General features: G+C 48.3%; 1 protein-coding gene across 4 annotated transcripts in view; it reads left to right on the plus strand.

Annotated features, from left to right (window-relative positions):
* ARHGEF7 (Rho guanine nucleotide exchange factor 7) overlaps positions 1–22,570 on the plus strand; it is a 125,289-nt gene that overhangs the window by 70,235 nt on the left and 32,484 nt on the right. For 3 of the 4 annotated variants that reach the window (XM_081815211.1, XM_081815212.1, XM_031035863.2), the window contains 4 exons: positions 6,751–6,839; positions 19,130–19,224; positions 19,442–19,537; positions 21,880–22,002. In XM_081815211.1, coding sequence (XP_081671337.1) covers positions 6,751–6,839; positions 19,130–19,224; positions 19,442–19,537; positions 21,880–22,002 — 403 coding nt within the window. Of the gene's footprint in view, positions 1–6,750; positions 6,840–16,464; positions 16,593–19,129; positions 19,225–19,441; positions 19,538–21,879; positions 22,003–22,570 lie in introns of those variants that run through there. The other variant, XM_031035866.2, reaches the window with a different exon arrangement.

Consider the following 22,570-nt stretch of genomic DNA (forward strand, 5'->3'; position numbering starts at 1 on the left):
TCGTTCTTGAATAAACACACCCGAGGTCTACCTCTCAGTGACCCCTTTTGGGCTGCCTGTCTCCAGGTAAGTGCTCAAGAACGTCCACTCGATCTGTCCCACTTCTTGGAAGTGTAAGTGGCCATGAGTGTTTGCCCTCGCAGCTGCAGACTGCAGCCTTCCTGTGGGGCTTCACGCGTGTAGGTGTGTGCCTTTGACCTGTGTGTGCTTGCTTTTTTTTTTTTTAATTTTATTATTATTATGTTATGTTAATCACCATACGCTACATCATTAGTTTTTGATGTAGTGATCCATGATTCATTGTTTGCGTATAACACCCAGTGCTCCATGCGGTACGTGCTCTCCTTAGTACCCAACACCGGGCTAACCCATAGCCCTCTTTGAAGACCGGTGTCCCGCAAGAGTCTGCAGGAGGGTATTTCCAAAGCTTGTTGCGAGTGTGCTTTTCTCCCTGAGTATGTACCCCCTTATGGCAGGTACCCCTGTTATTTAGCATTTATCTTCCATGCACATTGTTTTGATATGTAAAAATAATGGAATTCTGCTTTTTGTACATACAAGGTGTGTGTTTAATGCGCATTCTCTAAAGAATTTCTTAAATTGGAGCCCGAAGGAGAGAAGCAACAAAGCGGGTAGTCCTGGGGGAGAGGGACGTTGCTTGCTGCTACTGTTGAGTCGGTAGTCGTGGGCCTCGCTACAGGTCATGTGCCCCTGGGGCTGGGGCGTCATGCTTACTTTTGACATGGGAAAGTGACCTAAAACGCAAACTGGGTTTTGGGTGCAGCGATTAATTTAGTTATAGAAGAACAGCGGTATGAATATGATCTGCAAGGAAAGGGGGAGAGGTAACAAGTTTGTTTTTGTATTTCTGGAAGTAAGAGTGTGCGTGTGTGATGTTAGGTTTCTGAAGGCGCCCAGGATAAGGCGGCCCTGGAGGGTAGGCCTGTCTGCTCTTTCTTCCAGGTATAGATGCGGTAACGGGCGGGAAGAGTTATCCCACATAAGAGTTGTACCTCTGAGGCACAAGTGGGGAACCTGGCATGACGTATGGAGGAGTCTGGGATACGAGGGTATGGAATTTTCCCGGAGTGTGGGAGTGAGTGTTCCTCTAGATTAATGCAGTGTGCGCTCCCCCAAACAGCTGTGTGTGCAGGTGCTGTAGGGGATGTTCTGGGCATGGGTGTGGCCGTGTTCCAGTGACTGTGATTGAACATGCTGTTCCAAGGACGTGTCCCCTAGGGCACTTGACATAGAGTAGTTTGGGGGTCAGAGTTGATAGTCCTCCAGTATTAGGGATGTTCTTTTAAAGTTTTGTGTTTGCTTATAAAACACTGTCAGTAGTATGAGCCTGTAAAGACCAAGCAAGGAGGACAGAAGCCCCCGGGGGATGCAAGCGGAGGTCCTGCTCTGCCCGCCTCCACATCCAGCCCACAGCTGCCCTCCAGCTCCCGCCCACATGCCAGGACTTCTCTGCGTGGATGTGTGTCCCCGAGACGCTCTCCCTAGGCGCCTTGTCTTCCCTTCCCTCTTCCTCGTAAGCTTGGGCTTTATGTTTTCTTCTCCTGTTGCTTTCCCTTCATTGGTAATACTTGACAGTAAACTTGGTGGGTGCTCGGCTGTGACCCGCTCTGTAACACGAGTGCCTACCTCGACCTTTCTGCCTTTGGTCGGCCGCGTTTTCCACATTCCATCAGCAGGACTGTTAGGAGTACGCTGGGTTCCAAAACCACAGGCCACATCTGTTCAGCAGATACTTGAGTGAACTCTGTTGTGGGAACTGGGAGAATAACCGTGAAAAAACCGAAATGTCTTTCTAGAAATTGTGAAGCTTACCCGAGGCTCCCTGAATGGAAAATGAGGTGGAGTAGATAGTCGGGAAGGTGAATGTCCCCTGAGCACTCTGCCGGCGTTAAATAAAAGACTTAGAGGCGGAACGGGGCATGCGCTGTGTAGATCTTACCGGGTTCCCTGGGCCCAGTAAGCCAGCTACAGAAAGTCATTGTTGCGACGAGTTTGAGTCTAGGGAACTCCAACTCCAACTGCGTGTGAGAGGGTAGGACTTACGGGTTTTGTCCGCTGTGATAATGGCCTAGTGGTTGGGTTTTAAAGTCTGAGTCTGATGGACACTGTGAAGTACTGATGGTAAATTGCTAGTATCTGGGATCTCCTGTATAATGCTTCCAGAAAAGAAGAGGAGGGATCTAAGGGTTAACTGTTGAAGCTACAGAAGAGCGTAGACGTTACTCTCTCTCTCCTAAGTTTCTCTAATTCAGTTGCAGAAAAGCAGGGGCAGTGTAATCCTACCGCAGAGGCTCCTGAGCGTTTACTCCTAGCGCGTTCTCGCTGAAAGAGCGGGGAGGACTCGGCACAAGATGCTGTCCAGGTCGAGGGCGCGTGGCAGCGAGGAGGCTGCTGACGGTAGAATGAGCCCGCACAGAGTGAGTGACGTGAGCCGGCGTGGGGACTCGTAGCTGAGGTGACCGCTGTTGTGCAGAAGAGAGGAAGAGAAGTGGGAATTAGCCGTTCTCAGGGCTGCCTGCAGGCTCTGTTGGTCACTTCCGTCACGGACGAAGGGGCAGCCGTGGAGGTGGAGCTTTCGGACCGGTTATTCCTAATCGCCCTCTTCTGTAAGCGTTCTTACTCCAGAGTAGTCACCGAAGGAAGCCTGTGATCGTCGAGTCTCGTGCCGTGCCTGTATCCGGCCGCCTTTGTCCGCCAAAGAAGGGGCGAGCACTGCTGTGTACGGTAGCGCCCCCCCTCATTCGCGGGCCCGCCTTTCATGGTCTGTTCCCTGCGGTCAGCCGAGGTCCGGAAGCAGGGACGCGTGTCGGGAGGTGAGTGGTAGCCTGACACGCTGTCACTCGGCTCACGTCTCAGTGGGCATTTTATCCCCTCAATGTCCTTGCCTCACTGGGTGAGCACAGGACAGGGTGACTATTGTTAGGGCTTTCGTTAATCTCTTACTGGGCCTAACATACCAATTAAACTTTATCATAGGTCTGTACATAGAGGAAAAATCATGGCATGGGTAGGGTTCAGTATTCTTGGTTTCGGGCATTTCCCGGGGTCTTGGAACCTAGGTCTCACTGGTAAGGGGGGGTCTCCTGTATGGGCCTCCCCAAGTGTCCCTATCTTCATTGCTGCTTAAAGGCGCCATGCCCTCCGTCCAGGCATGGTTCTGATTCTGGAAAGCATCTTCTCCTGCTCATTGCTTTTGCTTTCTCCTGAAAATCCTATTAGATAGCTTATTTTGCCCTCTCTAGCTTTTAATCTGTTTTTCGTATGTTTTGTTTTGCTGGGCTTCATTCATTTGGAGTCCACTCCTCAGATGTTTGTGTTCACCACTCTCCCCTCACCAGTGATGGTAGCTGTCCGTTGAGTTCCGTTTTAGTGACCACAGTGTTCACTTCCAGGAATTGTTTCCTTATTTTCCAGGTGTTTTTTCATTTTCATGGTGCCTTTATTCTTCCTTATGGTTTTTTCTTTCCAGGCGTTTTAAACATACTTACTCTGTAGTTGCCTAGGTTGCCCCATTTCCAGGTCTTGGGTACTAATTTCCCTTGCACGTCCTATCTGTTTACACTCTTGGCTCAGTTCTTCATGAGCTCATACTTTCTTGTTACAGATCTGTCTTTGGGGGTTCGGTGCGGGGGGGTACCTGTGTACCCTGGCTTGCGGAAGTATTCCTACAGAGCGGAGGAACATTTGCTTCCTGAGGGGCTCCCGGAGTTTTTCTTGCCCCAGGCAATCCTGGTGGGCCTTTGGGGCTTGGTGTGAATTTGGACCACATACCACAGCAGGGTCAGGCTCCGGGTTTTCATTTCTCACCGGCTGCGTCTCCCATCACTGAGTAGCCAGCCCACGTCCTTGTTGTTTCTCTGGATTGGTGGGCAGGAGCTTTAGGCTTCTGTCAGCCCTAAGGGTCACCAAGAGATCCTCCTGTTTGAGTCTGTCTGGCTCCAGCCTCAGCCCCCAAGGACCCTCATTGTCAGTGCCACTAGGGATTCCCCACCCCCTTTTCTCGTTTAGCACATTTATGTTTAAATTTTCTTGTTTTTGGCGGTTTTAGTTTATTGCAAGAAAGGGAAGATATGCATCCTCCGGCCCCTGGAAGGGCAGCATGAAATTACATTCTCATAATTTCCCTGCCTCTCAGTCACAGTGGATTGTGTCAATTCTTAGCTATCAGGTGGGCCAAAAAATGAGTTTTTTTTTTTTTTTTAAGGGTACTGGGAAGGCGCGGAGTATTTTCTAATGTTTCCTGTGCGCATTTTTTGTTATGATTGGCCATAACTTCTCTGGAATATTACACATTAATGTATGTAGATTTTGTTGTTCCTGGTTTTTTTGGAGGGTGGGGGAGTAGGGGAGAAAGTGCTAGAAGGTTCCCTGAGGCTGCACAGGAGTTCCTGCGGTAAACCTGGGAACCTAGGCCCCCATTGCTGTTCCACTGGGGTGGTGTCACCTCCGGGCATGACTGTCCTGACTGTCCAGGAGCTGGGATGAATGTGCGGCGGGCCCTCGTGTGGCTGTTAGCAGGGAGCCTGCCGAGCCTTCTGCCTCAGCCTCGCCGTGTGAGCTGGTTGGCCGGGCGCAGAAGCCTCTTGCAAGCCATGTGTCAGGTGTCCGTAGCAGACAGGCTTCCTTACACGGGGCGCCTTCGGTCGGCGGCACCGCAAGCCTGCACGGACGGCCCCTCTGTGAGGCCGCTCAGGATTGGCCCTTCTTACTTTAGGGCCCTCTGTCGAGAACGGCACACAAGTTTTGGGGAGATGTTCGCAAGCCCTTCCATCCCAGTAAGTTCCACGCAACAGCCAGCAAAGCTGTGGACTCCTTCTGTGAAGGGAGCAAAGACCCACCCAGTGTTTGGACTCTGCCTACTTTGTCTGGCTCTCTTCTGCCTACCCTTTGTTTGGATACAATGTTAGTGGCCTGAAACTTCTTTTAAAAAAGCTTTTTCCCTGAGGGTTCTAGAGGGGAGGGGGGTGGGAGGATGGGTTAGCCTGGTGATGGGTATGAAGGAGGGCACGTTCTGCATGGAGCACTGGGTGTTATATGCAAACGATGAATCGTGGATCACTACGTCAAAAACTAACAATGTAATGTATGGTGATTAACATAATAAAAAAAATAAGCTTTTCCCTTGTAGTTGTCCTAGTAAGTTAATTGAATACTGTCATCTGTGGTGTTGTGAGGTGTGTCTTAAGTGAAATGAGGCAGTTGGCAAATTATTTGCTTTTAAAATTTAAAGCAGATTCAAGGTAGTAGCATGCACGTTGGTATTTGTGGTCTCGATGGCTGCCATTGAGGCTCCAGTGCTCTCCCCTTTACTTTTATTTGTATTTGTCCCCTAAATTAGAGGTTTTATTTTTTTTTTATTTTTTTAAAGATTTTATTTATTTATTCATGAGAGACAGAGAGAGAGAGAGAGAGGCAGAGGGAGAAGCAGGCTCCCAAGGAGCAGGGAGCCCGATGCGGGACTCGATCTCAGGACCCTGGGATCATGACCTGAGCCGAAGGCAGACGCTTAACCATCTGAGCCACCCAGGCGCCCTAAATTAGAGGTTTTAAAGATGAAAAGGCATTGTTGGGGTGAAAGCATGTCAGTTTTTTCTTCCGTAGTTGCACACCTAGCTACAGATGCAAGATTGTTCTAGCTACCACACTTTCCTTCCCAGATTGGTATTTCTTAGGGGTTCAGAAGTAACTCTTTTCTCACGGAGTTCTCTTTTCCATCCTGTGGGCAGAGAGCAGAATTCTTTCAACTGGAATAACACCCGTTTTGTTCTTCATTTTCAACCCCTTGGAAGAGCTTTACAGTGAGGCATTGAAGGAAGGTTTAGGTGGACAATTGCACAGGAAGGGGAGGGCCCACAGTGGGTATATTTTAGGCATTTGGGGTTTCTGTTGCTAGGAAGATAATGGCAGTACTGGGCAGGCAGTTGGAATTAGGGGCCTGAAGCTTTGGGAGTGTTTGCGGAAGTGTTTGTGGACAGGCAGGTGGAAGGATGCTGAGCACACAGCACAGGACAGCAGAGGGACAGAATGTCGATTTATACAGGGAAGGTGGGTGAGGATGATACGAACTATATCCCTGAGGACACGCTCCTCAGAATTTCTCCTTGCCCTTGCTCCCCACCAGCCCGGGAGCCTTGGAGGAGGACCGGTGGGCGACGTGCACATCCCCCCTGAGAGCCGTGTTCTCGGACGCTGCTCTGATACCTGTTACACTGAATTAAAGCTGGACCACGTTCAAACACTCGCCTCCTTGCACTCATCACAGTTGCACTCCCTTCGTCTCCGGTGCAGAGGTTCTTTTCTGTTCCTGCTTGGTGTGGCTTTCCGTCTTCTTTGCTTGTCACTTGGAGCCAGATCCTACTTGTTTAGAGAGATTTGTGCGTTCTGAGTGCTTTGGATTCCTGAGGTGTAGTCCAGACTGGGGGTTGCCGACATCGGATTCTGCCCCCCTAGTGTTTTATCTTTGCTACACTCCTGAGCTGTGGGTGTAGCTTTGCTGGTGTTCTCTGACCTGCTGTTGGTGATGGAGCACAGTCTGTCAGGTACTGAGCCTGAACAGGGAGTATGGGCCGGGGGGACGCTGGCTCGCTGACCTCAGGGAGCTGAGCAGCTTCCCTCTTTGCATGGTGGTTTCCCCGGAGGCCCCTGGACCAGCAGCTCTGGGCCATGTGGGGCTGGTGTGTGGGGGTCTCAAGTGCTGGTCAGTAAAACTGTGTTACGTCTCCATTTCAGAGAAGCCTGTATCACCCAAGTCAGGAGCGCTGAAGAGCCCCCCCAAAGGATTGGACACGACTGCCATTAACAAAAGCTACTACAACGTGGTGAGTGACTGCACAACCTGTCTTAGGAATGACGTGGGCTTTTTTGGATGTCTCTAAAACCCTGCAGTGTAGAAGATAGGTGAACCACATAGAACCTGGAGAAGGATACAGAAACCATGCATTTCTGGCTGCGCAGTTATAACCACCAGGAGTGTTCTGGTGTACTTGCTTCTCGTCTGTTTTACAATCTTGTATTTTTGTTCCAGTATTTATGCAGCATTGTGAACCATTTTTGTCACATAATGTAGTGCCCCTCAGACCATCTCAGGTCTTCAAAGATGAGACCATAAACAGGCGCATGATGTGATGTGAAGTCAGGAGTAGATCGTAAGTACTTTACATCAGTTACTGTTTCTGGTTTACTTGTATCTTAACAGAGTCTTTCCTGGGATAGATGTACATATATATCAAAAAGCTTGGAATCACAGGAGAGTGTCTACACGTACATAGTAAAGATGAGTGTTTTAGAATCTAAAACTGCATTTTGAAACTTAAGAGCAATTTGTGAACTTCAAAAATACCCGTGAAGTCTAGTCTAAACCATTGTTATATATACGGCAGAAATAGGAAATGATACTCTTCATTTGGATAACCTTTTAAATTGCCGGCATATATCAGCGAGATAAACCAGCAAAGTGAACCTTGTGAATGTCGATCGGTCTTATTCCGTGGAAAATCTGCATTTTGGGTGTCCTCCCCGCTCCGAGTCTTGCAGAGAAAGTTTCCTGATGGCGGTTGTCCATCTGAGTGCGTGAGGCTGTGCGTCTTTGCCGTGGAGCGGCTCGGGGCTGGTGCTGCCATGAGCAGTCCTGAGGGTTTCACGGACTCCGTGCTGCTGGTGGGAGAGGGTGAGGACGCGCGACGCTCTGCCATGCTCACCTATTGCCGTGGCCTCTGCTGTGCGTCTGCATTCTCAGCGCGCTGCGCGTTCACTTTCCATCGGCTCCACATCTTACAGAGCGGTGTGAGCTCGGGAGGGTTCGTTGTCCTCCTCGCATCGGTTCGGTGCCGCTCTGCAGCGGGCCCCGGTGGGGGCAGTGGGTTGTAGCCGTGCGCAGAAATGCGGCCAGCCCCCGTTCTCACGTGTGGATGCGGTTCATTGCTTCCTCTCCCTGCCTTCCCCCCCACGTCCGTGCTGCCTCTGCCTGCTTTCCCTTCCTCACTTCTTGTCCCGTGGCCTCCGTGCGATGCCCTGGCTGTCTCAGATTGGTTTTCTTTATGTTGCCCCACGCCAGGCCCCTCTTCCTACACAGTCCTTCACTTGAGTCTCAGCCTCCGCTTCTCCCGCTTCCTGTTCTTTTCCCAGTCTCCGCTGCTCCCTCCAAGTGCAGGCTTCCACGCCAGCCCTGCGCTGAGAGAGCGCCAGGCTCCCCAGCACAGCCTGTACCCTGACTTGGTGGGCCACCCACCTTTCCTGGTTGTGCTCTGCCCTCCACGTCCTGTTTGGTTCTTTGTTGGAGGTTTGTTCCTGCAACAGGGCTCTGCTGAGGTCGTTGGTTTTTAGCGTGTATTGTGCTATGTGCTTGGCTCCGTGCACAGAGCCACAGTAAGAGTCGTCTTGTGGTTCTTCAGGGTTTCACAGTACGAGAACTTGTGGAGCTGCCTTTCCTCTTGTGTCCTTATGTGGGATGTTGGTTTCTTTCCAGGGGAAGGCTTCATGTGGCGAGTGTCAGCTTGTCTGTGTACCAGTACACAGTGATGTTCTGAAGGAGCTTGCTTCTCTTAGAGGTTAGAGGAAGCAAGTTAGCGCCCTGTAAACTGCTACCAGCTGCATTTCTCCTGTCTCCAGTAATCTTGCTCCCATTAGGGATTTTGTCAAAGTAGGCGACCATGCTTTTCCAGAAGTCCTGGCAGGTCGTTTTCCTTTGCATTTTATGCAAGCACACAGACACACTTAAAGATTTATTTACTTATTTTAGAGGAAGGGAGGGAGAGAGAATCCCAAGCAGATTCCCCGCCGAGCATGGAGCCTGGTGTGAGGCTTGATCTCATGACACTGAGATAATAAACTGAGCTGAAATCAAGTCAGATGCTTAACCAACTGAGCTCCCCAGGCGCCCCTTCCTTTGCATTATAACTTCTGTAGTCCTCTTCAGCTTGAAGCATAATCAGTGCCTTTTTAGATTTCTTTCTTTTAACTGTGCTTGTACGGCGTAGAGAGCCTTTATATCACACGTGCTGTTCTGAGTCAGCTACTGTTTAATTCAGAATATGGGAAAACACCTTGACCTCAGAATCACGTCGAAATCGTTGTTTACGTAACGCTGTGTTAGTAAATAGTGCATGTGAAAATTGCAGTTGTTATGGACTTAGAATTCATAGAAATCACCTTTTAGGATGGCACTCCCATTTTATAGGGGAGAACACCAAAAGCTTTAGAGGTTAAAGGACTTGTCCGAGGTCACACACTGATTAGTGACTAAGTCAGGAATAAATTCCTCTTCTTTGAAGTTTGTATTTATAAATGACATAAAGTAAAACATAGAACAGAATACCACATGCAGAGCAAAGTAGAATAGATTATGCATTCGGCATTTTCATACTGCCTTGGGTGGTTCATTTTCATAGGAAACTAGGTATTTCACAGGAAGTGTAGGTATTTTTAACCCCACTGATTGGAGAAGGTTCTCCAAGAGGAAAGACTGTTCACGAAAGACTGGGTCTCCGCGTGGGCCCAGCGGAGAGCAGTGAGGAGGGCTGGAGGTGGAGGTACAAGCGTATTGAAATTAAGAGAGGAGACAGGCATGAATGGGTTGGATCTGTAACCTGTTTCTCCTGTAGGGTGGTCAAGACAAGCCAAAAACACTGGGGGTTTCAGCGTGATTCTTGGTGACTTAAGACCGTCACAGGACATTCATCATGTTTCCTCTTGATGGGACGCCCACTGTGCACACGTTCAGTGTGATGGTGTCCGTGGATCTCTGAGGTGCTGTTAATGTTTCTTTGTTTCTTTCTGTTCTTCAGACTGAATACTCTCTATTGTCCTTTTTGTTGGCAGATTCTTTTGCATTTCAGATCTAATGTTGAGCTCCTCTAGTGAATTTTTCACTTTATCACACCTTTCAGTTCATAATTGCCATTTGAGTTCGTTCAAATTTTCCATTTTTTTAAAAAAAGATTTATTTGAGTGAGCGCGCGGGTGTGTGTAGGGGAGGGGCAGAGGGAGAGGGAGAATCTGAAGCAGCCTCCCTGCTGAGTGTGGACCCCGACACACGGGGCTTGATCACGACCTGAGCTGAAACCAAGAGTTGGACGCTTGACTGACTGAGCCACCCAGGTGCCCCCACTTGGTTTTTTTTTTTTTTTTTAAGATTTTATTTATTTATTTGACACACAGAGACATAGCGAGAGAGGGAACACAAGCAGGGGGAGTAGGAGAGGGAGAAGCAGGCTTCCCCGTGGAGCAGGGAGCCCGATGTGGGGCTCGATCCCAGGGTCCTGGGATCACGACCCTAGCCGAAGGCAGATGCTTAACGACTGAGCCACCCAGGCGCCCCTACTTGGTTATTTTTATAGTCAAATACAGACTGTATTTGAGTCATCGTTTGACTTGCCTATTTTAGAGCAGTTTTAGGCTCACGGTAAAGTGGGGAGGGTGATGGAGATTTCCCGTGGACCTCCCGCCTCCAGTTGTGCACGGCTTCCCCCTGTGATCAGCGCGTCTGGTGGCTTGATGGCGCTCATTTTAGTGCAGGATTGTAACCCACTGTCTGGATGGGCCAGTTTACCCATCACCTGCTGGAGGACATCTCCCTTCCTTCCAAGTGCTGGAAATTATGAATAAAGCTGCTATAAACTTGCATGTGCAGGTTTTTGTGTGGGCATGTTTTCAGCTCCTTTGGGTGAATGCCAAGGAGTGCTGTTGTTGGGTTGCGTGGTAAGTTTAGTTCTGTAAGAAGCTACCACACTGTCTTCCCGTGGAGGATTCTCGTGGGACGGCTTCTCCGCGTCTGGGTCTCCCTGAGGTGCTAGGTGTGCCGTGCTGTCTGCCTGCTGACGAAGGATGTGGAGCATCTTTTCACATGCTTATTTGCCATTTGTGTATTTTCTTTTGTAAGGTATCTGTTCAGTTCTTCTGTCCATTTTTAAAGTTGGGTTCTCTTACTGAGTTGTAAGGGTTCTTCATATATTTTGGATAAGTCTTTTACCAGATGTGTTACTTTTTCCCTTTAACTTTGTAGTATGAGGATAATATGCATGGATATAACTTTTCTGGCATTTATCCTGCTTGGTGTGCTCTGGGCTTCCTGGGGTCTGTGGCTTGGTGTCTGACATTAATTAGGGGAAATTCTCAGTCATCATTTTTCAATCTCCTGTTCCTTCTCCTCCTGGGATTCCCATTACGTGTATGTTACACCTGGTGCCGTCCCACAGTCCTTGGATATTCTCCTGTGTTTTCTTGTGTCTTTTCGGTCTTCAAGGATTCCTTTAGGTGCTGGAGCGTGTGGTTCTTTCTTCAGCGTGTCCCGTCTGCTCATGAGACCGTCACAGGAGTTCTTTTCTGTTAGTGTTTCTCTATCAGTTTGCAGTTCTTAAGATTTCCATCTCCTTGCCAGCTTCTCTTGCATGTGGCCTGCTTTATCTGCCAGATCCCTTAGCACATTAATCATAGTTGTTTTCAGTTTCTGGTGGGATCATTCCAGCATTCCTGCCGTGTCTGTCTAGCTCTGATGCTTGGTCTCTTCAGATTGTGTCTTGCCTTTTGGTGTACCTTGTGTTTCTTGATAGCTGGACATGCTGTGTCAGGTAAAAGGAAGTGCTGTAAATAAGCCTGCCATGAGATGAGGTGTTGGGGGAAGGGGAAGTGCTCTCTAGTCCTGGGATTGCCGCTCTATCTGAGCGGGGGCCTGTGGACTTTACGGGTGTTTTTACATACCACCCCTGCCCCCACCACAAGATGGGATGGCTGCGGTGAGCTGGGGCTGGGTGTCTCCCTTCCCCAGGTCTTTGAAGCAGCTTGGGCTCTGGCTAACTCCCTCCCCTGAGGGCAGTCCTCATTAAGAACAGGGGCAGAGCACATTTCAGAATGGTTCTTTTCCGTTTCTCTGCTGGAAACCCAGGGGCATTTTCCTCTGATACTTTGGGAACCTCCTCAAACTCCTGGACTTAAATTTCCCAGTATTGTGAGGGCATCTCTACAACTGGGTCTCCCCCCAGAGCTGTTAACTCTCAGCTTGTCTGCCCTGAGCCTCCAGCCATCCGTCAATTCTAGTACCTGTTTTCCAGCCCTGTTGCCGGCTCTCATGCTGGTTCTGCCGGGGGGCCCCCAGGCTCTGGTGAGTAGGACTCCCAGTGTTTGCCTGTCGGCCTCGCCAGTCTTGGGGTTGGGGGTTTGCCTTGTGGGTCCTGTCCTCTCTCCCACCTGGATCCAGGACACGCTGATTTTTCAGTCTGTTCAGCTTTTTACCTGGTAGGATGGAGTGATGATTTCCACACAGAAACGGGCAGAATGGGAAGGCCCTGTTTGAACATGTTGATAGCAGCTGTTATGAAGCTTTTACCTGCTGAGCCCAGCTCCGGGGCCCCTCAGCCCATTTCCATGGAGTGCTTGGTTTTTGTGCATGGGTCACATGTTCTGGGTTCTTTGTGTATCTTGTAAATTTTCACTAAAAATTGGACACTTTAGATTTAGTAATTCTGGATTCTGAACTCTCCTACTCCCAGAATTGGTTGTTACTTTTGTTTACTGACTGACTTTGACTAACTCTGCAGTTTATCTCCCCCACAGCCACTGAGGGCTTCTTTTTGTTAAAGCGTGGCTTCCTAGTATTCATACTCAGAGCTGCAGAGCTTAGTATGTAGCCAATGATTGCTCAAAGATTGTGCTTAAATGGGCTTCCATTCTCTGCCAGTGGATCTGTATGTGGTCAGTTAATTCATTGGGGTGAGAGGAAGCTTTCTAGAACATAAAAGCAATGAAAACAAAAGAAAATATTGAAATTGATTAGACTTCATAAAAGTTTAATAAATTCTTTGCCTTCGAAAAATGGAAACCAAATTACAAGTTAATTGGAACATTTGTAACAGTTCTAACAACACAAGATTATCCTTAATGACTGAGGAGCTCATTAATGCACATACGTTAGGATTAGTGGATATATACAAGAGGATGTGAGTGGTATAAAACTGGAGATGTTGGAATCGTTTGGGCCGCCGTAACAGCGCCACAGACTGGGTGGACTCCTCCCAGTTCTGGAGGCTGGGAGTCTGAGATTTGGGTGCCAGCCTGCTTGGGGTTTGGCTGACTTCCCTCTTCCTGGTTGACAGAGGGCTGCCTTTGGTCACGTCTTCACGTGGCGGAGAGACAGAGCCGGCCTCTTCATCCCCTTACGTATACTGCCCGAAGGCCTCATCTCCAAGGGCCACCACACTGGGGATTTCGGGATGCCCAAACAAAACATATGCATTTTGGGAGGACACGAACATTATCTATAGCACTCTGACAGTATGGTTAAGCTTTGCATAAAAATTCTGATAGCAACCACTTACGTATCTGGTGAGCAAAGATTTAAAGAGAATCTTCACTCTGGTAATGGTGGAAATGTAAATCCATAGTGCTTCTCAAAAGTAATATGGCCGCTGTGTATAGAATTCTGAAAATGGTCAAGCCCTGTAATCTGGTAGTTCTAGAGGAATTACCTAAAACGTGTTCAGTGATGTTTGTGCGAAGGTGGTTTTATTTATTTTTTTTAGGATTTATTTTAGAGAGTGAGAGCAGGGGGGAGGGGCAGAGGGGCAGAGAGTTCCGAGCAGACTCCCTGCTGAGTGCGGAGCCCCTGCATGGGGCTGGATCCCACGACCCTGAGATCATGACCTGAGCCGAAATCAAGAGTCAGACGTTTGACTGACTGAGCCCCCCAGGTGCCCCTGTGCAGAGGTGTTTCGATGGGATTATTATAGTGATAAATTACAAGCAACCTAAGTATGTAGCAGCTCAAGAACGATTAAGGAACCAGTGGCACATACATTCATAATTACGAAAAATGCACATGAAGCTTTAAAAAAATACCTAAAATACGTGTTTATGTGCAGTATAAGCAGAATACGAAATTCTAAAGGCCACAGGATTTAATGATGCAAAACCGTTGAAGTAAAAGTGTGCAGGAGAGTGTGGCTTCTCAGGAGTGGCAGACTTCGTCACTTGATCATGCAAGCCACGGTGGCTTGCGACTCTGGCACCAGAGGCCAGATGTTGGAGACAGAAGCAGGGCGTCAGACTTGAGAGCTGCAGTGGAGGAAGTTCCAGATACTGGAAATCCGGAGTTGATCATTTTCTGTGACAAAGCCAGCCACCACTATTAAGTCTGTTTTCAAATGGGAAAACAGAAAGCAGTTTTCTGTGTCCTAGATCAGTGCGTGATCTGGAGAGCCCTTGCTGTGGGTGGCGGAGCTGGGGGTGCAGGCCCGTGGGTCGTGTGTGTGTGCCCGTCAGTGGGGTGGGCTGGCCTGGGGGAAGCCCCCTCGCTGCCTGCACAGGGACTTCACTGTCAGATGAGCTTGGTAACGTTGGCCTTGGCCTGGCGTGTTGGCTTTAGGGAGCCTGGTGAGGTGCTTGGCCTTAAGGAGGTTTTCAGGGTTGTCAGGGAGAGCATGTAGAAGCACTTGGGGCATTAGGCATCACTGGGGTCACTGTGTTGTTTGCAAACAGGCATCCCCTTGAGGGTTACCTGGGAGAGCTACAGTCGGGTGACAGGAAGCTGTAATGAAATGTGTCTGTGGCTTGCCTAAGCTTGGTGGATTTTAGCAGTGAAAGCACATGAGCTGCACCTGCAGGATCGTTAAGACCTCTTTCCGGCAGAGCTGAGAGAAGCTCCCAGACAGAGGGAAAGCTCTGGAGATTGGTCCTTTAGGGGGTGAGGAGTTTCCTCAGTCATCATTAGAGAAGGAGATTTCTTAAATATGTCCATCTGTGGAGACAGGTCCTCATGACCTTACGTGTTCAGTGGTACTGACTCATTTTTCAGGTTCTGTCGAACGCTTTTATCGAGGGCATTATGTCGGTATTCTTTTATGTACAGGAACAGCGAGTAGAGAACTACTTCTCACGCCAGGGGTCATGAAAAGGCAGGGTAGCTTTTTCTTTTGAAACATTGCAGTTATGGCAGGTGGCAATCACTAGCTTTAATAAATGTACAGTTATAGGTGTGCATTTTTCATAAAACGCTGTAGCAACTTCCATGGGCCTTTACTGTGCTCTTGGCGCCTTGTGTCGCTTGGGGCCTCTGCACCTGGGCCAGGGGAGATCGGAGACCGCTGGCCCAGCATCTTACGCTCCCGTAGACCAGCACTGACCCCAGGCCCTTGTTTTGCTGCTTCTCCTTTTCCTTCTGCTTCCCGAGATTAACCAACACCTTAACCGAGATGGCTTTTCAGTTCTTCCCTCCTGATACTGGAGTCCTGGAACAAGTAGCACTACGTGGGAGTCCGGGTTTGGGCTGGAAGGCTGCAGTGCGTGGTTTGTAAGATTTCTTCTACCTTAAGTCAGGATACTCTTGAGTGTCACACCCTGTAAAATCCGCACACTCCCCACCCCCACCTCCACCATACTGCCTTTCTTAAACAGACCCATAGACATGTGCTGTCCCAGGTGGGATGTGGCAGAGCCAGGATTTGCACCCAGGTCTGCTGGGCGCCCAAGGTTGGCTCTTCACTCACCCCTGTTCGCTAAGCCTGGCTTCTTGCCCTGACCTGTATCGTCGTCGACCCAGAGCTTTTGCTGCAGCTGTTGCATCGTAAACCTTTAGTGTCTGGAAGAAATCTATCCTAAGACCTTATGGATCCCCAAATTTAGAAATACAGTAATATAACGTCTTTCAAAAGGCACAATAACATTAAACTTTGATCTGGCACCTCCAGACTCTTTTGAGAGTTGGTTACTAAGAACATGCAGACATGAGCAAGCTCTGTTCAATCAGTAATTTCCAGTGCGAGTGGGTCCTTGGGGCTGAGGGTGTGGAGCTGGGGGAAGGGGGCTTGGAATTGCTTCCTCCAGCAGCGCGGCCAGCCCGTTCCTTCCTCTCCTCTCCCCAGAGGCTCACGTCCTGTCTTACAATCTGTTTTTTGAAAATGTAAGTACAGTTTAATAGACTGGGTTGGGAGGAAATGGTCAGGGATAATGTTTTCCTTGTGTGGTGGGGCCGATGAGGTGGGGGGGTTATTTCCTACTGTCTGATCCGTTACTGTCCCAGGGGCATGCTTAAGAACAAACCAGGGTTGTGTTTCTATAAGTAGGTTTTAGTTCATGCTGATCTTTCATTTTGATCAAATCTCTAAGAAAATGTTATGCTTCTTAGGTAAATTAGTTCTTTATTTTTAAAGGACTCAGTGACTTGAAGTATGAAACCTACCAAAATTTGCGGTGAATCAGTGATACTAAGTGCTCTGTGAACGGTGGTGGTAACAAAGTGAGTTTCTGTGTCTGTAAGGTAGTGAGCTCAGTCTTTGTTTTGCTCTACTGCACCAGCTGACAGTTCAGGGATTGTCTGTGTGGCCTGCCCGGTGCCCTCCTCCTGTGTGGCCCCATTGTCTGACGGCTGGGCTCTCCACGCCTCATGCCTGAGGGAGAGCTGGCGCTGGCGCTGGTGGAGCCCCGCCATCCTCATGGCTGCTGTGGGACGCAGGCCACTCCTGCTGTGAGCCCTGCCTGCGCTCTCTGGGGCAGCCTGCGTGTGATGGAGCTCTGCAGCGCGGCTGGGAAGTCACATGGGGTCCTGCAGCAGCCAGAGCGTGCAGAAGTCCAGAAGGGGGAGACAGGTGCTGATGAGCTGGGGGGGCTGGGGGGGGTGGCACGTGTGGCTCCTGGCCTCAGCGGGACTCAGCCAAGTCTGGTCGAGTGTTGGTGGAAAAGCTGAGTGTAACTTGGATTGTTTGGGTGGGGGGATTATAGAACTTAACTTGTCTTTAGCACTTACTTGAAAAGCATGTTTGTGACTGCTAGTTGACATTAACCAACTTAACTGCCTTACTATGGTTTTTTGGTAGAGGATTCTTTGGCATTGTTTCTGGTACATTCTTAGGGGAGGCTTTTATATCTGCATACTATGATTTAATGCTGTGATGGAGGAAATGCCATTTTATCTGACTCACAGTCATCCCGGTGATGTTTTCTTGTACTTATTGCCTCTCATTGTATAAAAGGTGCATGGGTTTTCAAGCACTCTCTAAGCAGCACTGCTAATAGTTTGTAATATTTGTAACCAACACATGAAATCACAGTTTAATTTTTGTTGGAACATTGAAGACTTTCCATCTTCTGCATTGGTGACAGATTAAATTTTTTATTTTTTTTCAGTTCAAGGACTATTTACTTGGATTCATGTTACTTTTAAAGGATAAGGTCTGGTGTAAAGTATAATTTTCTGATGCAGTGGCTGGTGTCACAGTATGTTCTCTGTCCACCGTTCCTTTGACATTTGTGTCCAGTGACCATTTCTTCGAAGGGAGACATTGTAATCCTGGGACCAGCACCCAGATTTTCCCACAAAGGAATGAACTCCCAGAGCAGCCCCTCCGCCCTCCGTCTCGCTCCCCCATTCTTGCATGAATAGACCCATTCAGGGGCGAAACCAGAGCCCAGTGTCACAGTGAAAGCGACTGATTCTCTTCATCTTAGATAGTGTAGCATGTAAGTTATTTAATCAGGTTTGCATTTACTTACGAAGGACTGTGCTCTCCCGAGGACACACAAAACAGTGAACAGACTAAGAATCCATGTTGTATGCATGTTACTGATGTTGAAATCTAAATTTAGCTGAATGATTACTTTTTTAATGTTTAAGCATATATATTTTAATTATCAACCTGGGAAGAAGACTGAGTGTATTTGTATTTATTCTATACAACTTTGTGCGTGATTGAGGATGGTTGGTTTCGGAAGAGAAGTAGCGCATCTTAGTGCATTTCGTGGACACTCTGAAGCACGTGGGATGTGATACTGAAGAAGGTGCTGGGCTGCTGACAGAGCGGGAAGGAAAAAGGGGATTGAGGAAGGGATTTGCGTTCCTTACTTACATCGGGTCTCCTGGGAGCCCAGATTCCTGCACTCAGCCTGGCAGCCAGAGAGGGCACAGAGGGGGCCGGGCTGTGTCCGATCCAGGTGCACACGCCCCACGCGGGCTCTGCTCCTCACTAGCGCTTTGATTTTGGAGGATCCTTCCAGAGGACAAGACTGAAGCAGAGAGGGTAAGAGGAATAGTTTTCCTGAGGAGGAGAGCTACTGCTGGCCTTGTCACCTCCCCGCCCTGCCCTGGGAGGGGCCTCTGCTCTTGGCCATTGTGATGGAAAGAGGCTTATTTTTTAATTCAGCTGTTTTGCACTTTTTTTTTTTTTTAAGATTTTATTTACCCATTTGAGAGAGACAACAGAGATCATGAGCAGAAAGAGGGAGAAGCAGGCTCCCCACTGAGCAGGGAGCCTGATGCGGGACTCGATGCCCAGGACCCTGAGGTCATGACCTGAGCTGAAGGCAGACGCTTAACCGACTGAGCCACCCAGGGGCCCCATGTTTTGCACTTTTTATCTAACATAGGGTATCAGGAAATATTTTAAGGTTGATCTGTCATTCTTTAAAGTAGTGGCTATTTAAGGGCTTTATACTGGTGGACTTTTAATTTTTAATGTGTATAGCATGATCTGAGACCATCATTCTCTAGTGAAATTGATTTATATTTGCTAGGCTCAATCTAAAGAGTAAACTTGATTTTATTATTAGTTGAAATATACTTTGCATATGTTAAAATGCATGGATTTTAAGGGTACAGTTCAGTGAGTTTTGACAAGTGTATTTATTTGTAACAACTACTCAAATTATGATATAGAACATATCTATCACCCTAGAAACCTAGGCCCCTTCCCCATTGTCACTCCTCCCCCCTTCTTTCTGCCCTCAACAGATTTAGTTTTGCCTGTTCTTGGACTCACTGTAAATGGGATAGGCATGGCATCCTTTTGTGAATGGCTGGCTTCTCCTGCACGACACCGTGTTGGAGATTGATCTGTGTGTGTGTGCTGTTGTGATGTGAGCAGATGGGGCATCATTTCTCTGATGATGGAATTCATCCCAGCCTCGTTCTACGTGTTACCTGTCCCACGTGTGCTTGGCAGTGCAAGGAAGTGAGCTGTGTTGCTGCGGGAAGAATCTGTTTACACAGGTTTTCATAGTTAATGGTCACAGGGAGGGGTAGCAAACACATCGGTATTCTGTAGAAACAGCACGTGAGTTTGGATAGTGATGAAATTCCCAAACCTGCTAAATCTTAACGGCGAATAATGCGATTTATCATTTGTTGTAGGTGCTACAGAATATTTTGGAAACAGAAAATGAATATTCTAAAGAACTTCAGACTGTGCTTTCAACCTATCTACGGCCTTTGCAGACCAGTGAGAAGTAAGTTGGATGATAAATTGTATTAACTGCAGCATATAGTCGACACCTAGGCTGTTTGCTCATGTTCTCTGAGAATAGAGGATAGAATGCTGGTGCGATCCGGTGTACCAGTTTGTTTTAGATGTAGGGATTTTTAGTAGGTGGAGCCTCTGGGCATTGGGAGGGGAGAGGGGAGTGAAACTGTACGTACTTTCACTATTATTTTTCCTGGTTCTAGGTTAAGTTCAGCAAACACTTCATATTTAATGGGAAATCTAGAAGAAATATGTTCTTTCCAGCAAATGCTTGTACAGTCTTTAGAAGAATGCACCAAGTAAGTAAGACCCTAAAAATTTGCAAAATTCAGGTTATAGTACAACTGGTATTTAAAGAATCGAGTTTAATGTAATTTTAGAAATCACATTTGAATCTTTTTGGTGTATCAACTTTTATAGTAAAAGTTGTGTTTTTGACTGTCCAGTGTTTATAGTAGGGGTCTCTACTGACTGTAGAGAAAGGAGAGAGACTTGCCAGGAGTAGGAATTTTTAAGGGGAGGAAGATCCCGTGCAGGTGGGCTCCTTCTGCATGTGTTCCTGGCCCTCTGGAAGCGGAGGGATTGTAAAGCACTATGTCTATAATGTGATTATCATGCTTGGTTTTACCTTTTGCATGGTATTTTGTGGGAAGTGGGGAGGCATGTTCTGAATGATTGGCCATCTGCTTGACTTTTTTTTTTTTTTTTTTGTCTGTGACTGTTTTGTTCTTGGTCAACATCAGACATATCGAAGGGTGTTTACTACGTGCCTGCTGGGCGTTGGAAGACTTGAAGTCATAATGCACATGAACACAGTTTCTCGGCTGTAGGTCTCGATGTTGATTTACCTGTGGACTTGGTAGAGGAAAGAGATCCTTTTTATTTTTAAATTCTGTTTCTGTGTCAGCAGGACCAGGAAATTTTTTCTCTTGGAATCTGGTTGGTCTCTGGTTTTTCCTTCCCTGTAGCGTTTTGTCTTTCTCCCTCTTGGAAGTGGTGAGGGATGTTCTGCCCTCTGTGCCCCAGGCCGACAGTTGGCCAGGCTCAAAGTAGGTTCCAGGTTTCCTCCAGGCTCTTGATCCTGGAAGGTGTGACAGGGAAACTGAAGGACACAGGAAGTACTGACTTTCAAACAGAAATTCACATTATGTTTCCTTTTGTAGCATTTTTAGTTTGTATAAAGTGGCATTAATTACCGGGCATGAAAAGAGTAGTTTGAGAATCGCTTTGCTTTCCTTTTGGTGAATGGAGGTCATTTGCCAGCAATGTGGGGCCTTTGCAAGAAGCCAGCCTCCATGTGTTTGCCCCCGTTTTTCCCAGTGGCCTTGGATAACGTGGACTAAATAATATTTGTGGAGTGCATTTGTAGCGCCTCTCTTGGGCCTTCCCTCAGGCTTGTCTGCACTGCACATGTATGGATCTGAACCCTGAAATTCAGGGAGGGCACAAAGGGGCCGAGAGTCCAACATCTCGTCAAGCTGCAGGCGTTGGAGTTGTCTCGGACCTCGGTGTGACCTAGGTAGTGTTTTGGTCAAGTTCCTCAGGGGCATGGTGCGTTGGTGTTAGCTGTTGGAGTTTCGATGGTGGGACGGAGGGTTTGAGACTAGCTTCCTTATCAGCCGTTCTTCTTACCTTTTATCACGAATATTCTGAAAGTTCGCAGAGATTGGTGCAGAACTCAGATGCATAGTCCTAGGATTTCCCCCCAGCATCCCAGCAGCTCGGGTTGAACCAAACTGTGCAGTTTGTTCTCGGGGCTTAGCTGTCCCACATGGCCCAGCCTTGGCCATCGTTGGCCCCAGAGCGTAGAGAGCTGTGTCCTTTCCTTCTCCAACTGCCAGTCGTCTCCAGAATCTTCCTCTCTGGCCATCTGCTGCCTTCAGACAGTTGGTTTTATCTTTTGTCCAAAGTTTGTGTACCTGCAGGAGAGTCCATTTGATAGGATAAGGTGGCTGTAACCTGAAGGGGAGCCTCCTCCTTGCTAGAAGCCAGCTGAGGGCGTGGCCTCGAGCTTGGAGTCTGATGGGCCTCCCAAGTAAGGACCACTCATCATCGGTTGCTGTTCTTCCACAGTTGGTGCTGACCATCTCCCCTTCTGTTCTTTTTGTTCTTGTGAGTTTATGCCTGTTTGAGGCTCAGCAACTGTCACAGCCTGGATTTGAGAAGGGAGAAAGGGGTCTGTGGGGGGGCTGGGCCTCCAGCTTTCACCTAAATGGAAGGAGGGCTGTGGTGTTCGTGGTGTGTGTGTGTGCGCCTGTCTCGATGCTACCTCAGTAGCAAACCTCGCCAGCCAAGTGATTTTAGAATTCCCCTCTTACACAGAGCTGAAGGATTCATGGCCTCTGTTTCTCTCACTGCCCAAAGCTTCGCTCTGTGGGCTTGTAGCTGTGCCCCGCTGGCTCATGGCAGCCGGACGCCGGAGCAGGGATGGGGCTTAGTCTGCTGCTTTATAGCAGGGGCTTTCAGGGCCGGCACTTGCTAGATTGCTGGTATGAGCACGTGTTCTGGGATTTGTATATTTGGCTCTCGTAGAGGTGGTATACAAGGAGGTCTTCCTCACTCAAATTTTCTGTTTATTACTTGGCAATTTCCCTTCTTTCTGTAAAATTTAGGATGATTTCCCTGTGTTGCGTATCTCTAGGTTGCCAGAAGCTCAGCAGAGAGTTGGAGGATGCTTTTTAAATCTGATGCCACAAATGAAAACCTTGTACCTTGCGTACTGTGCCAACCACCCATCTGCAGTGAATGTTCTCACAGAGCACAGGTACGCTCCCTCGGACACCCTCCTCTGAGGGGAAAGGACCTCTTGGGGTGCCCTCCACGTCAGCTCGATGTGGCCACGCGTTACATGACATGCAGTGCTGATATCCGCTTGTCTGTTGAATGGTTATGGTGTTTTTAGTCTCCTCTTGAGCTGAGTGCCCGAGAGGCACTGGTAAGGGGTCTCTGAGGTGCTGAGTAGCATTTCTGGAGTAGAAAAAGGATGTTTTTTTGAAGTCTCCCTTCAGCCTGGAGCCCTTGGGATAGTGGGTTGGAGGAAGTGTTAGGATTCTAGAATGTAGTTGCGAGCTAACTCCAGGCTGCTGGAATCCTGTTTCTCTGAGTTCGTCGAACTGGAAGCACGGGGGATGGAATTAGATTTGCTGTAAGAGAAAATGCTACTTTTAAAACTGGGGCTGGGTTTTCTAGGTAAAAGTGTAAGTTGGAGATAATTGGCTTCGGTTTCTCAACCTGAAACCAAACTAAAAGAAGTGAAGCAGAAGGCACAGATCTGCCGCTGGTTTGGTGAGACCCGGCAGCGGAAGGAGGCAGAGGAGCAGCTCTGTGGCTGG

Source organism: Leptonychotes weddellii, chromosome 3 (genome assembly GCF_054177405.1).
Source record: "Leptonychotes weddellii isolate Sample4059 chromosome 3, ASM5417740v2, whole genome shotgun sequence".
NCBI lineage: Eukaryota > Metazoa > Chordata > Mammalia > Carnivora > Phocidae > Leptonychotes > Leptonychotes weddellii.